Below are 14,943 nucleotides of genomic sequence, written 5' to 3' on the forward strand. Positions count from 1 at the left end.
AACCTTCCTTCCGAGGAGTGGCTGGTGGGTTTGAACCGCCAGCCTTCTGGTGAGCAGTCAAGTGCCTTAGGCACTATGCTACCAGAGCTCCTTAGTAGTTTGGCCTGTCTTCCTTCCACAGGGTGGCTGGTGGGTGTGAATCCCCAACCTTCTGGCTAGCAGTCAAATGCCTTAAACACTGTGCCTCCAGATGGGTGGCATGTAAATATATCTATATCTGTATCTATATATTGGGTAATCTACTTCTGTAGAAATACCGCCTTGGAAACCCAAGGAGGGGTCACTATAAGTCAGAAATGACTCAACAGCAGTGAGGTTTTCTTCTTTTTTTTTTTTTTTTTTCCTCTGTGAGTAAGCATTCCAAGATCTGACATTATAATCATGTGATATTCTATTACCACTGTACTTAGGAGATAGATATTTGCAACTAGTATTTGACTGCTGTTAACTAAAGTGCCTTAATAGATTTATATGGGAAGCATCAGTTACATAATGGAATTACAAATTACCATGTCTATTATATAGAAGACATAATAACATGAAGTTTGTAACTGGTTACTAACTCAAACTCACTGCGTCGAGCTGAATCCCACTCATAGCAAGCCCTTCTTGGGTTTCCGAGGCAATATCAATGTGGAAATAGATTGCTCAGTCTTTCTTCCAAGGAGTGGCTGATGGGTTTGAACCGCCAGCCTTCTGGTTAGCAGTCAAATACCTTAGGCACTATGCTACCAGAGCTCCTCCTATCTGGTTACTGCTTGTTGTTATTTTAAGATGACAATTGGCATTTTATCTGACAGCTGCTTCTGGAGTTAAGATTTTAAAACAAAAGCCTGAACTGGAAATCTGACAGCTTTTCATGATTACATTCTTTTCTTTTCCTTCTTTTCGCTCTACCCCTCTCCTCCTCCTTCTTGCTCTTCCTTTTTTTGTCCCACTTGCAAAGTTTCACCTTTCTGGATTGCATTTTCCACAAGTTTAAGGACAAATAATTCTACAGCTTTTCAAATCCTAAAGAAGACCATTTTGTACTATCAGTGGCATAGCTATCTGTTTCAGTGGAGTGTCATGAACTCCCGTAGGTGAACACAAGGTTACTGGATTTATGGTCCCCGGCCTATCCCAGCTATTTATAGGATTTCATATTATACCCGTGGCTTTTATAAAGAGTTGATGTAATAAACAACTATATGGAATAACATTTCTGCATCTTTTGTAAAACAGCCACATTACATTAGTGTTTGTTACTGAAGGGTTCTAACAATAAATCTCTTGCAAGGATGAATTCCATGCAATGAAAAAGTTTGTTCATCTGTTGGCTTTCTTTTTAGTTGTACTGAATTATTTCCTTTGATCAATATTGAAAGCTATGTACTTATGGTTATTGACCATCACACTTTTATAGTTGCAAATTATATTAATCTCCTCAGACTGTTGCCTATTGGCTATTTTACTGATCATTAACACTTCCAGATGGTGAAAAACAAAGGATTCTAAAATTCAGATCAATCATTTTTAGGGTTACTTATAATTTTATTTATTAAACTGCCCTGATTCTTATCTGCATATATTGTTGTTGTTGTTATATGCCGTCGAGTCAGACCTGACTCATAGTGACCCTTCCTTGGGTTTCCGAGGTAGTATCACTACAGAAGTAGATTGCCCCATCTTCCTTCCAAGGAGTGGCTGGTGGGTTTGAACTGCCAGCCTTTTGGTTAGCAGTTAGGCTTTTATTTCTATTGTTTTTGGGAATATAATATCTGAATCAAAGACTGGAATTAATAATTAAATTAATTGGTACCTTATATTAATAAGATAATACCTTGCACTTTGGTCATATTTTCAGAAGCGTCTGGTGCCTGGAGAAGGATATTATGCTTTGTAAAGTAGAGTCAGCAAAAAAGGAGAAGACCTTCAAGGACAGATGGATTGAGACAGGGGCTGTGACGATGGGGTCAAGTACGGTAACAATTGTGCAGGACAGGGCAGCGTTTGGTTCAGTTCTATATCAGGTTGTTATGAGTCAGAATCATTTCAATGGCAGCTAACAACAACCACTTCACACTTGCTACGTGCCATGTGAAGCTCTTTACATGATTAATCCTCAGTGCGTCTTTGGGATTGGTGTTATTTTCCTTAATTTATAGTTGAAGAAATCTATGTATCATCCAGGAGCTCTGAGAGCATAATGCCTAAAGCATTTGACTGCTAACCAGAAGGCTGGTGGTTCAAATCCAGCAGCCACTCCTCGGAAGGAAGATTGGGCAATCTATTTCCATAGTGATACCATCTCAGAAACTGAAGGAAGGGTCGCTATGAATCGGATCCAACTCGATAGCAGTGAGTTTTTTTTTTTTTTTTTTTTTTTAATATGTATCATCCACGTAAGTCTAGACTGTTCCTTTTACTAGAAAGACCTGTGCTAAGTGTTGTGGCTGAAACTGAGATATTCACCTAGCCCACTTTTTCTTCTTCCTACATACATAGGTAGACTATGTTTCCAATTTCCTTTCCATACAGGTATGGCCAAATAACTGCATTTTATCCAATAGAGTATGGCCAGATAGATGTGTACCATTTCTAGATCCAGCCCTAAAAACATCCACTGTGTTCTCCTTCATTTTCTTTCCTATTCACTGATTTGATGCCTGTGAGTACAGTGGCTTTGAAAGCTAGTCAGTGAAGCTGGCAGAGTTAAAAGAGGGAATGAACCTGAGTCCCTGGATTACCTTTCTGAAGAATATTACTATCTTAGGCTGGTGCAGTGAATTGCTTGATGTGGCCCTTCTAGCCATTGTCCTCCATTCTGTGATGTTTTGTAAATCCCATTATCCATGCCTGTTTGGGGTGCTGTGGTAGTTAAGGTCAGGTATCAACTTGGCTGGGCAGCTGGTAGTAGTCATTCCCTATAATGACTGGCAATCAACTCTGTGATGGGATTTAGGTTAATTCTGTTGGGGCAACACAGGTGGAATGTATCTTGAGTCCTGCCTTGCTGGAGGGTATAATCAAATCACCACCCTTAGCTTCCCTGAGGGTATACCTACGAATCTCCTGGGAGGATTCGCTCTTCTCTTGCTCTGGCTTTGTGTCTTGGATTATCCTCATCTCACCCCTGGATTTGGGACAACAGCCGTCATCTGATCTGCTGATTGAGGTTCATCAAACCCCGAGAGTTGGGAGGATCCGCCAGACCTACTCACGGATCCGGGACTCGCCAGCCTGCCAGCCTCCACCACTACTACGTGAGACGAACCCTTGGGTGTCTGTGAGTTCTGTGAGGCATTACAGTGAAATACAAAACCCTAAGACTGGGGAAATTATTAGGAGGAGGAGGAGGAGAAGTTAATGTCTGAAATGATGGAGTGGCACGGTAGTTTGGACATTTGGGACATCTTTGACCTCCGCCTCATGGGGACCGGCCTAGTGCTGATCTTTCTGAGAGAAATTGTTCAAGCAGCTGGGTTCTCTAGAGTAGCAAAATCAGTCAGTGAGCTAGTAGCTAGCTAGCTAGCTAGCCATCTCAAGGAAAGGGCTTAGGTAGTCGTAGAGGCTAGCAGCAACTCAGTCCATGGGTCAGGTGTCATTCTGGAGTCTTTTCCTGACTCATGCAGATGCAGGGACTGACAAACCCAGATCAGCAGGTCAGATGGCAGGCTGATGGCTCATGGGTTGTGGAGGTGGATGAATCCCCAGACTGGCAAGCAAGATGAAGACAAACCAGATGCAGGATTCAGAGCAAATGAGTGAGCTTTGTAAGAACATTCATATATATATTGGATGCAGGCCACATACCCAAGGGAACTCCCCTTACAATTGATTGGCTGATCACACCAGATCACATTGTTGGAGTTGTTTACATCATTACAGAACTGCCAAACCACAATGTTACATAACTACCAAACTACTGAGACTCCTGGCCCAGCCAAGTTCATGCATGAGGTTAACCATCATAGTTACCTACCAATCAAAAACACCTATTTGGACTTTATACGAGCAAGAAATACATTTTTGTCATGCTTAAGCCATTAAAATGTTTGAGTGTTTTTATAACAACAGCTAGCATCACAAATTAAAAAAAATCCAAACTCACTGCCATAGAGTCGGATCTGACTCATAGCAACCCCTCCATGGGTTTCCAAGGCATTATCACTACAGAAGTATGTTGCTCATCTTCCTCCCGAGGAGTGGCTGGTGGGTTGGAACCACCAGCCTTTGGTGACATAGTGCCTAAGGCATTTGACTGCTAATCAGAAGACTGGAAGTTCAAACCCATGAGCCGCTCCTCTGAAGGAAGGTTGGGCAATCAGCTTCCTTAGTGATACTGCCTCAGAAGCCTTAGGAGGGGTCGCTATGAGTCGTGTCTGACTCCACGGCAGTGAGTTTGGTTTAGTTTTTGGTTTAGCATTACACATACAACGGTCATGAAGATGACATCTCTAACAAGTTTCAGAGCCAGAACTTGAAGCAAGGTCTTTTGAATCTGAATTCTTCGCATTGTGCTGAACTTATCACTTATTAAAAAAGAAATGATCCACATTGATGATAAAGACCTTATTTTAACCTAAATTGTCTCAAATTCTAATCCCACCAACATACGAATTCATCTGTAACGTGGTTCTTCCATCTCTAAACAATCTCAGATACCTCCCTGTTGATGTCTTCAGAACCAGAGGGTCCACCCCTTTACCTGGCCTATAATTCCTGGCCAGGTATGAAGCACAAAAGGAGTCATCAAAGTGAGGGTTTATCTTGAGGAATCATTTCTGTGGGATGCTAATAGATGAAGTAGCCAAATAAAATATTCCACAGTCTAACATACTTGGGGAATTTTAGGATAAATGAAATGAAAAGGTTTTGTTTCTATAGGAATATCCTTTAAAAGGATAATATTCTCTGAAACTACAAAATAGAGATAAGTTTTGCAAACTTATTTGACCATGGAACCCCTTCCTAAAGAGCTTCTCAGGGGAACAGTATTCTATGGAACATGTTTCAGAAACTGAGTCATAGCCATAATTATTGGTACTTTAAGTTGGGTCTAGTACATCTCGGAATTTTGCCTCTTCTGTCTAAAGAGACTTTGCTTCTGGTTGTGGCCTTCTGCACATACTGCCTACTCCTGACATATGACAAATGATTATTCCTTGACCTTTTGTCTGATTCGGGCCACTAATCCCTTACAGTGTTGTTCTCTTTAAGACTTAACAACAGACTGTATTTTGTGATCTCAATCCTGCCAGCTTTGTTTATCTTGCTGCTGCCCTATCTTGACATAACACAAATGTTCATTAGTTCAATGTATATATTATAGTATTAATTCTTGATTCAATCAAAAGCCCCAAAGAAAAGTTGGGTGTAGTGTTAATATTATAAAGAAACATCTCTTACTGGCCTAATTCAATATCAATATCAATAAAATACAGTGAAGTTACTTTATATGGGCATTTATATAACCATGTGAAATTCCACTATATTACTTAGCACCCTGGTTCCCAGAGAGAGAGAAAAATAAATAAAAGACAGTTAGATTTCATGTTAGGGAATGTCATTTACTGTGGGCTTCACTAATTAAAAACCTGTATTATACAGGATTAATTTTCCATAATACTCACAAAGTAAAACAGGTATTTCTTTGCTAGCTGAAGTAGTAAAACATGGCTTCCAATTAATGTAGCCCACTGGCTTAAAAATTATGTGATTTTTAGTGGCCATCTGTGGTGCAACTATTTGTCTCTCCCCAAACAGAGCAAAGAAGAGTGAAGAAAATCAAAGATGAAAGAAAACAATTAGTCCAAAGGACTAATGGGTCACATGAATCCAAGTTTTCATGATCGTGAGACCAGTAGAACTAGATCATGCCTGGCTACCACTGCTGAATGCTCTAAAAGGAACCACAATATGAGGTTCTGGATAAAGTGGAAGGAAAATGTAGCACAAAACTCAAAATCATAAAAAAGGTCATGCTTACTGGTCTGATAGAAACTGGTGGAACCCTTGAGACACGCCCCCTCAAGCCTGGAACTGAAGTCACCCCTATGGCTCAATTTCCAGCCAAACAGCAGACAGACTTAAAAGGTGAACAATAACACCAGAGAGGTATGCACTCCTTGAAAGGATCAATCACAAGAGATCAAACTTCAGCTTTTGCCCAGAGACAAAGCTAAGAAGGCAAGAAGATAGGAAAGAAGAATGAAGGGAAATGGCAAACACAGATGAAGTTGGAAGGGTACTGTTACATTGTGGTGATTACAATGAATATCATAGACAAAATGTGTATGAATTTTTGAATGGAAAATCAATTTTCTCTGTTAACTTTCACCCAAATCGCAATTTTTAAAAGAAATATTTTTTTTAAAAAAAATTATATTTCTATTATTTAAAGTACTGCCAACAGTACGAAAGTTTATTAATAGTTTTATGTTATATGCTTGGAAATTTTCATAACTCTGATTTTATAAATTGTTACTGCATTGTAGTGTCAGTGGTCTCATCCACCATCCCAGCCAACTTGTATGCCTGGATTTTGTCTGTTAGGAGATACAACTCTGCTATTCTTTCCTTCCTATTTGCTTTTCATAGTAGAAAATATCACTCTGACCCGTTAATGCAAACCAACTATTTCATCTGGCCTCACCCAAGGAAACTGAAATCTGCTGAAAAATGACTGTACTGAACTTACTGAAAGTTTATATGTCACTCTTCAAAATATTATGTAGTTTTAAAGGATTGAGTATATATGATTCTTTTCTTGTGCCACCTTTAGAACTTCACCTCCTATATAAGACATGACTCCACTTGAAGATAATTAGCACTGTTAATTGCCAACCCAGCATTCTTTACCATCTTCTTTCTTCCTAATGCCTCTTTTATTCAGGTTGCAGTTCTAAGAGTACATCTTGATTCCTCTACGTTGTCAAGTTAGTTATGTTTCCCTTGTCAGTGATTGGTTTAGGACTAGACAAGTGACCCAATTTGGTTTAGGACTAGTCAGTCAAGTGACCTACTTACGGCCTAGGAGATAAAGAAGGAGGTCAGTTGAGAGGTTTCTGGACCAATATCCCTGACTCTTAGAATGGGATCATGGCAGTGGTAGTCCCTCTTCTTCCTAAGTGTGTTCTTAGATCTTGATGTGACCCATCTAGATCTTATGCCATTTTATCACTAGTCCTCTGAGAATGATGTCAATATCAAGAGTAGCAGAGAGCAGAAAAGGATAAACCTTAGATCCTTGAAGATACTGCTCACTTCCTCAATCAACCAACACTGGACTCTACTCAAACCCTTCCTCTTAGATAACATAACAAATGTCCTTATTGTTTAAACAAGTTTAGATTGCTTTTGGTGTTGCAGACAGATGAATAAATATACTCTCACAGATACCATATCTTCTGAAGCAATACCCAAAAGATAACGTCTACTTCGTAGCATGTATCATGAGAAGACCAAGGGCTATTTTTGTTCTCTCAGAACAGAGCAGTTGTAGAGTTAAAGGTAATGGTTATCCCATTGCTTTTATAGGGCATTTCATGAACTGCTGATTATACATATATGTGGTATCATGTTAACATAAACAATCCAACCCTTAGGGAGTTTTAAGTTATAAAAGAAACATTCTTCTAAGATCATGTGCTCTGATATAAATACCATACCTCAGCCCAGTGCTATCAGTATAAAATACTGGCAAGCCAAGGCAAGTTAGTTGGTGATTTTATCCAGCAAGATTTCTAAGTAATGGCTTGATGAAACCATCAGTGCTCCATAAAACACTGTAACAAATTGAAATAATGATTTCTTACACCAGTTTAGTCATTCTGGATCATTATAGCTTATTCCATGTAAAACAGTATCTCAGGGATTGCCACAATCATACAAAGAGAGAACATTTTCAGCTTTGTACCTGAAATAAATCAGTTATGTTTTTCTTACAATTCGAATCTAATTTTCATAACTACCTTCAACAACAACTACAACAAAAGGTGGATGTAAGCTTCATTGCCTTCTAGTAAAGCCCTTACAAAGCCTTTAACCTATCATTTTAGCTATATGGTATACAAAGAAATGTACTTATTCTTCCAGATGAAGTGTAAACAAATAACAAGACTATATCAAAGTCAAGAATTTTTCATAATGTAGTAAAGTTCATTTGTCTTATCTACCCTAGGAAAGTAGAGCAGCATTTATCATTAAAAAAAAAATAAAAAACTCCACCAAGAAGAAAATGATGAAAGACACATTTACATATAGATGGATCCATATTAAAGCGGAACTCGGGCCATTTTGAAATCTTAAACTTTCTGACACTATTTTCATGAACTCAGTAATACAAACCATGTGACAAATGATTTTCTGAAAAACTTTGCTGGTTTCACTGTGTATTTTATTATTGGCCAAATGTGACATTAAGGTTTATCCCTTGTGGCTTGGAGTTAAATGCTTACTCCTTTCAGAATGGCAACACTCAATTAAACAGCATTTTTCATGATCTGTACTCACCATTGTTACTGTATTTAAGGGAAATAATGGGGGTACTGACCTATATTGCGCTTCTTATTATCAATGGAGATGAAGCGTATGCAGGGATTACTGGTGATGTACTGCCCAGCCCAAGGGACATCAATCTTCAAGCCGGCTTCATAAAACAGGCCCAGAGCATAGCGAGAGGAGTAGCTCACAGATTCCAGTTGCTGCCTTTGGCCTTCACTAATTACTGTGAAAGGAAAAATAAAGGGCATCAAACTTGGAAATATCATCTTTCCTTTCAGTACATCAAACACAAAACTCCTGTAAACTAGTTCCAACTGTTTCCAACTCCATCTCACAATAAATTTTGAAAGGTAACATAAAATAGCATCAGCTTTAATTTCTGTTCAGAATGATTACTGACCTTGGCATAATTTTTTCTATCAAGAAGAAAGTCCAAACTCTCTAGATTACCATTTAAGCCTCTCAAAATCTAGCTTCAAGCTACATTTCTAGCTTTACATCCTAGTTAATGTCTTGAGACTGTCCAGCAACATGATAGATTTCACATACCGAGCACTTACTATGAATCAAAGTCTTTGCTAAATAATTGAACATATATTTTACTTTATCATAATCACAGCCTTATCAAACTGAACCAAACCCACTACCATCAAGTCAATTCTGAATCATGGTGACCCTACGGGACAGAGTAGAACTGCCCTATAGGGTTTCCAAGGCTGTAAATCTTGTGTGTGTGTGTGTGTGTGTGTGTGTGTGAAATTTGGGTGAAAGTTTACTGATCAGATTCATTTTCCATTCAACAGTTAATGTACATTTTGTTTCATGACATTGATTGCACTACCCATACTATATAGCTCTCTTCCTACTTCCTCCATGTAATTACCTTTTTCCTGTGTCCCTTTCTATGCATCCTGCCCTCTGAGCTATCTCCCTGTGCAAATACTGCCTTCTGATTTCCCATGGTTGATTGTTCTAAGGAGTGTAACTACCTGGTATAAATGTTTACCTTATATACCTGTCCAGTGTTTGGCTGGAAGCCATGGGATTGAGTTCAATTCCAGGCCTGAAGAGTGACTATGGGCCACAGCCTCAGAAGCTTCACAAGTCACTATCAGACTAGTAAGCCTGGTCTTTTTTTTTTTTTTTGTGATTTTGAGTTTTGTTCCACATTTTTCTTCTACTCTATCGAGGATCTCCAGCATTGGTCCCTTTCCTAGTAGTTGACAGTGGTAGATGGGCACCATCTAGTTCTTCTGGTTTCATGGTCATACGGCTGAGGTTTGTATGGTCTAATAGTCCCTTGTACAAATTGTTTCCATGTGTCTTTGTTTTTCATTCTTGTTTGCTTCAGAGGAGGAGAGACCCATTGTTGCATCTAGATGGCTGCTTGCAAACTTTTAAGAGCTTAGTTGCTACTCACCAAAGTAGGATGTAAAACAATGTCTTTGCATAGTATGCTATGCCAATTGAGCTTGATGTACCCTGTGACCATGTTCTTGAGCTCACAGGTCCATCAATTCACTCCCTCAGGTGGTTGGCTATGGCCAAGAAGTTATCGTAACTTTGCAAGATTATAAATCTTTAGGGAACCAGACTGCCTCATCTTTCTCTTGCAGAGTAGCAGTTCATTTCAAACTGCTGACCATTTACTTAATAGCTGAATGCCTTAACCACAGCACCACCAGAGATCCTTTAGCCTTATAAGGTAGAGAATTATTCCCATTGTACAGGTGAGGAAACTGATGCTCTGTCTTTTATCTTCTTGTTGTTGTTAGGTGCCATCGAGTCATCTCTGACTCATAGTGACCTTATGTACAACAGAAAAAAACACTGCCTTGTCCAGTACCAGGCTCATGATCCCTGCTATATCTGAGCCCATCGTTGCAGCCACTGTGTCAATCCATTTCATTGAGGGCCTTCCCCTTTTCCTTTGACCCTCCAATTTATCAAGCAATAATATCCTTCTCTAGAAAATGGTCCCTTCTGACAACATGACCAAAGTAGGTGAGACAAAGTCTGGCCATTCTTGCCTCCTAAGAACATTCTGGCTGCATGTCCTACAGGACAGAGTTGTTAGTTCCATTAGCTGTCTTTGCCAACACCACAACTCAAAAGTATCAACTCTTCCTTGGTCTTCCTTATTCATTGTCCAGATTTCACATGCACATGAGGTGATTGAATATACCATGGCTTGGGTTAGGTGTACCTTAGTCTTCAAGGAGACATCTTTGCTCTTCAGCACTTGAAAGAAGTCTTTTGCAGCAGATTTGGCTAGTGTAATACATCTTCTGATGTCTTGACTGCTGCTTCATTGGTGTTGATTGTAGAACCAAGTAATATGAAGTTTTTCACAACTTCAATCTTTTCTCCATTTATCATGATGCTGCTTATTGGTTCATTTGTGAAGACTTTTGTTTTCTTTATATTGAGGTGTAATCCATCCTGCAGACTGTAGTCTTCAATCTTCATCAGTAAGTACTTCAAGTCATCCTCATTTTCAGCAAGCAAAGTTCTGTCATCAGTGTATCGCAGGTTGTTAATGAGTCTTTCTCCAATCCTGATGCCATGTTCTTCTTCATATAGTCCAGCTTCTTGAATTATTTGCTCAGCATACAGATTAAATAAGTATGGTGAAAGGATATAACCCTGACACACTCCATTCCTATGGAATGGATTTTAACCTATGCAGTATCCCCTTGTTCTGTTTGAATGACAGCCTCCTGGCATATGCACAGGTTCCTCATGAGTACAATTAAGTGTTCCGGAATTTCCATTCTTGTCAATGTTATCCATAATTTGTTATGATCCACACAATCGAATGCTTTTCCATATTCAATAAAATACAAGTAAACATCTTTCTGATATTCTTTGCTTTGAGCCAAGATTCATCTGACATCAGCAATGACAGTCCTCATTCCATGCCCTCTTCTGAATCCAGATTGCATTTCTGGAAGTTCTCTGTCAATATACTGTTGTAACCATTTTTGAATTATCTTCAGCAAGATTTTACTTGCATGTGATATTAATGATATTGTTTGATAATTCACACATTCTGTGGGATCACCTTTCTTTGGAATGGGTACAAATATGTATCTCTTCCAGTCATGTGGCCAGGAGCTGTGCTCCAAATCTCCTGGCATAGCCAAGTGAGTGCCTCCAGCGGGGCATCTGTTTGTTGAAACATCTCAATGGGTATTCCGTCAATTCCTGAAGCCTTGTTTTTCGCTGATTCCTTTAGTGTAAGTTTGACTTCTTCCTTCAATACCATTGGTACTTGATCATATGCTATCTCCTGAAATGGATGAAGATCTACCAGTTCTTTTTGGTTCAGTGACTGTGTATTCCTTCCACCTTCTTTTGAAACTTCCTGCATCATTCAATATATTGTCCATGGAATCTTTCAGCATTGCAACTTGAGGCTTAAATTCTTTCCTCAGTTCTTTCAGCTTGAGAAATGCTGAGTGTGTTTTCCCTTTTGGTTTTCTAACTCCACCTCTTTGCACATTTCATTATAATAATTGACTTTGTCTTCTCCATCTGCTCTTTGAAATCTTCTGTTCAGCTCTTTTATCTTGTCATTTCTTCCATTTTCTTTAGCTACTCTCCATTCAAAGGAGCTCTGGTAGCTTAGTGCCTAAGGGACTTGACTGCTAACCCAGAAGGCTGGTGGTTCAAACCCACCAGCCACTCCTTGGAAGGAAGATGGGGCAATCTACTTCTGTAGTGATACTACCTCGGAAACCCAAGGAGAGGTCGCTATGAGTCAGGTCCAACTCGATGGCACATAACAACAACACAAACATTCTCCATTCAAGGGCAAGTTTCAGAGTCTCTTCTGACATCCAGTTTGGTCTTTTCTTCCTTTCCTGTCTTTTTAATGATCTTTTGCTTTCTTCATGGATGATGTTCTTGATGTCATCCCACAATTCCTCTGGTTTTTGGTCTTGGTGTTCAGTGCTTCAAATCTGTTGTTTAGTTGGTCTCTAAATTCAGGAGGGATATAATTAAGGTTCTATTTTGGCTCTCATGGACTTGTTTTAATTTTCTTCAGCTTCAACTTGAACTTGCATATGAGCAGTTGATGATCTGTTCCACAATCAGCTCCTGGCCTTGTTTTGGCTGAAGATACTGAGCTTCTTCAATGCCTCTTGCCACAGATGGGGCAATCTGATTTCTGTGTACTCTGTCTGGCAAAGTGTATTTGTATAGCCACTGTTTGTGTTGTTGAAAAAGGTATTTGCAATGAATAAGTAGTTGGTCTTGCAAAATTCTATCATGTGATCTCCAGAATTATTTCTATAACTAAGGCCATATTTTCCAACTACTGGTGATTTTTCTTTGTTTCCAACTTTTGCGTTCCAATCACCAATGATAATCAACACATCTTAATTGCATATTCTGTCAATTTCAGACTGCAGAAGTTGGTAAAAATCTTCAATTTCCTCATCTTTGGCTTTGGTGGTTGGTACATAAATTTGAATAATAGTAGTATTGATGCATCTTCCTTGTAGGCATATGGATATTCACTGACAGCATTGTACTTCAGGATAGGTCTTGAAACATTGTTTGTGATGATGAATGTCACGCAATTCCTTTTCAATTTGTCATTCCCAGCATAGTAGATCATATGACCATCTGATTAAAAATGTCCAAAAACAGTTCATTTCACTCACTGATGCCTAGGATTTTGATCTTTATGCATTCCTTTTCAGTTCTGACAACTTCCAATTTTCCTAGATTCATACTTTGTACATTTCATGTTCCAATTATTAATGGATGTTTGCAGCTGTTTCTTCTCTTCTTGAGATGTGCCAGATCAGCAAATGGAGGTCCTGAAAGCTTTATTCTTTCTATAACATTAAGGTCAGCTCTACTCTGAGGAGGTAGCTCTTCCCCAGCTGTATTTTGAGTGCCTTCCAACCTGAGGGGCTCATATTCTGGCACTATATCAGACAATGTTTCAGGGCTATTCATAAAGTTTTCCAGTAATATATCAGATAGCATTTCACTGGTATTCATAAGGTTTTCACTGGTCAATTCTTTGATAAGTGAATCGTCTCTTCCTTCTTCCAAGTCTTTCTTAGTCTGCAATCTCCACTAAAACCTGTCTACCATGTGTAAGTCTGCTGGCTTTTGAAACACTAGTGGCAAAGCCTTCAGCCTCACAGCATCATGCAAGCCACCACTGTATGACAAACTGACAGACAAGTTTGTCTCCCTTAGCTGTTCTAAATGGGTCCTCTCAATTCCTGGTTTCCCCCAACCACTCCAGCACCCACCTGCCATGCCCTGCTCGCTCACCTGGCCTGCCTCTGGGTGCTCCACGACACCCACCTTCTGCAGCACCCGGCTCACTTACCTTCTGTCTCTTTTGGAATTCTTAATTTCTTTCATGTGGTATAGTAATACATTTGTCATCATTCTACCAGTAGATTATAAATTCTATAAGGATAGGTACCACACCTTAGTTACTTTTGTTTTAAGCCCCATAGTCTACTCCACTCCTTACAGACACACCAAGGATGAAAGTGTAAAGAGATAGAAAAGCAAACATAGCTCGCAAAGTTAATGGAAATTTGTTGTTGTTATATGCTGTTGAGTCAGACCTGAGTCATAGTGACCCCTCCCTGGATTTCTGAGGCTGTATCCCTACGGAAGTAGATTGCCCAAACATAGGCGGTAGATAATCAGCAAATGGAATTAGGTTTGGGTTGAAATCCTGACTCATCCTTAGTAGGTTTGTGATGATGGTTAAGCTACAGAACTACTCTAATTACACCTCTCTTGTCTGTAAGTATTGATAATGGTACTAAATGTATTTAGCTATTGTGACGATTAAATGAAAGAATATGTAGCTCATTGTTGGCATAGATTATGTGTTCATTAAATAGCTACTTTTTCTATTATACACAGAAAAATGGTAATGAAAATAGAAAGTTGTTCCAATCCTAATCCCTCTATCCTTAAGGATCTGAGGAAGCTTCTTGTTCATGTAAAAAAAAAAAAAAAAATCCATTGCTGTCAAGTTGATGATAATTTGAGACCAAAGAAAGCTCTCTGAAGGCTTAGGCAGGTCATTTCTGAAATAGAACATGTGAAAAATTCTCATTTAATTAGTAAATAAAAATATCCTAATCTAAAACAACAGGAATAGGCAGACCTCAAGGATGATGAGGAGGCAAATAACTGGTTAATCCTTAAAGAAGTGTTTTTAAGAGGTAGAGGTGGTAAGAAGAGTGTTCAAGGAATTATTTAAGCACAGTAGTAATCCTATACATTGTTAAAGCATTTTGCTGGGTGCAAAACATTTTTGGAACTATAGCCTCATTTAATTTTCCCCAAAGTTCTGCAAGACAGCTGGTTTTGCCATCCTATTTTATATCAGTAAAATAAACTACGATTCAGAGAGGTTAAATAACTTGCCCTAGGTTACACAGCTTTTTAAAGAAAACAAAA

The 14,943-nt window shown here is 39.0% G+C and overlaps 1 protein-coding gene across 1 annotated transcript in view; it reads right to left on the minus strand.

Moving 5' to 3' along the window:
- RNLS (renalase, FAD dependent amine oxidase) overlaps nucleotides 1–14,943 on the minus strand; it is a 443,738-nt gene that overhangs the window by 79,455 nt on the left and 349,340 nt on the right. Inside the window, exon 5 of the mRNA XM_007944033.2 lies at nucleotides 8,537–8,710. Coding sequence (XP_007942224.1) covers nucleotides 8,537–8,710 — 174 coding nt within the window. The remainder of the gene's footprint in view (nucleotides 1–8,536; nucleotides 8,711–14,943) is intronic.

Source organism: Orycteropus afer, unplaced genomic scaffold (assembly GCF_000298275.1).
Source record: "Orycteropus afer afer isolate SDZICR_OR568_19922 unplaced genomic scaffold, OryAfe1.0 scaffold00118, whole genome shotgun sequence".
Classification (NCBI taxonomy): Eukaryota; Metazoa; Chordata; class Mammalia; order Tubulidentata; family Orycteropodidae; genus Orycteropus; species Orycteropus afer.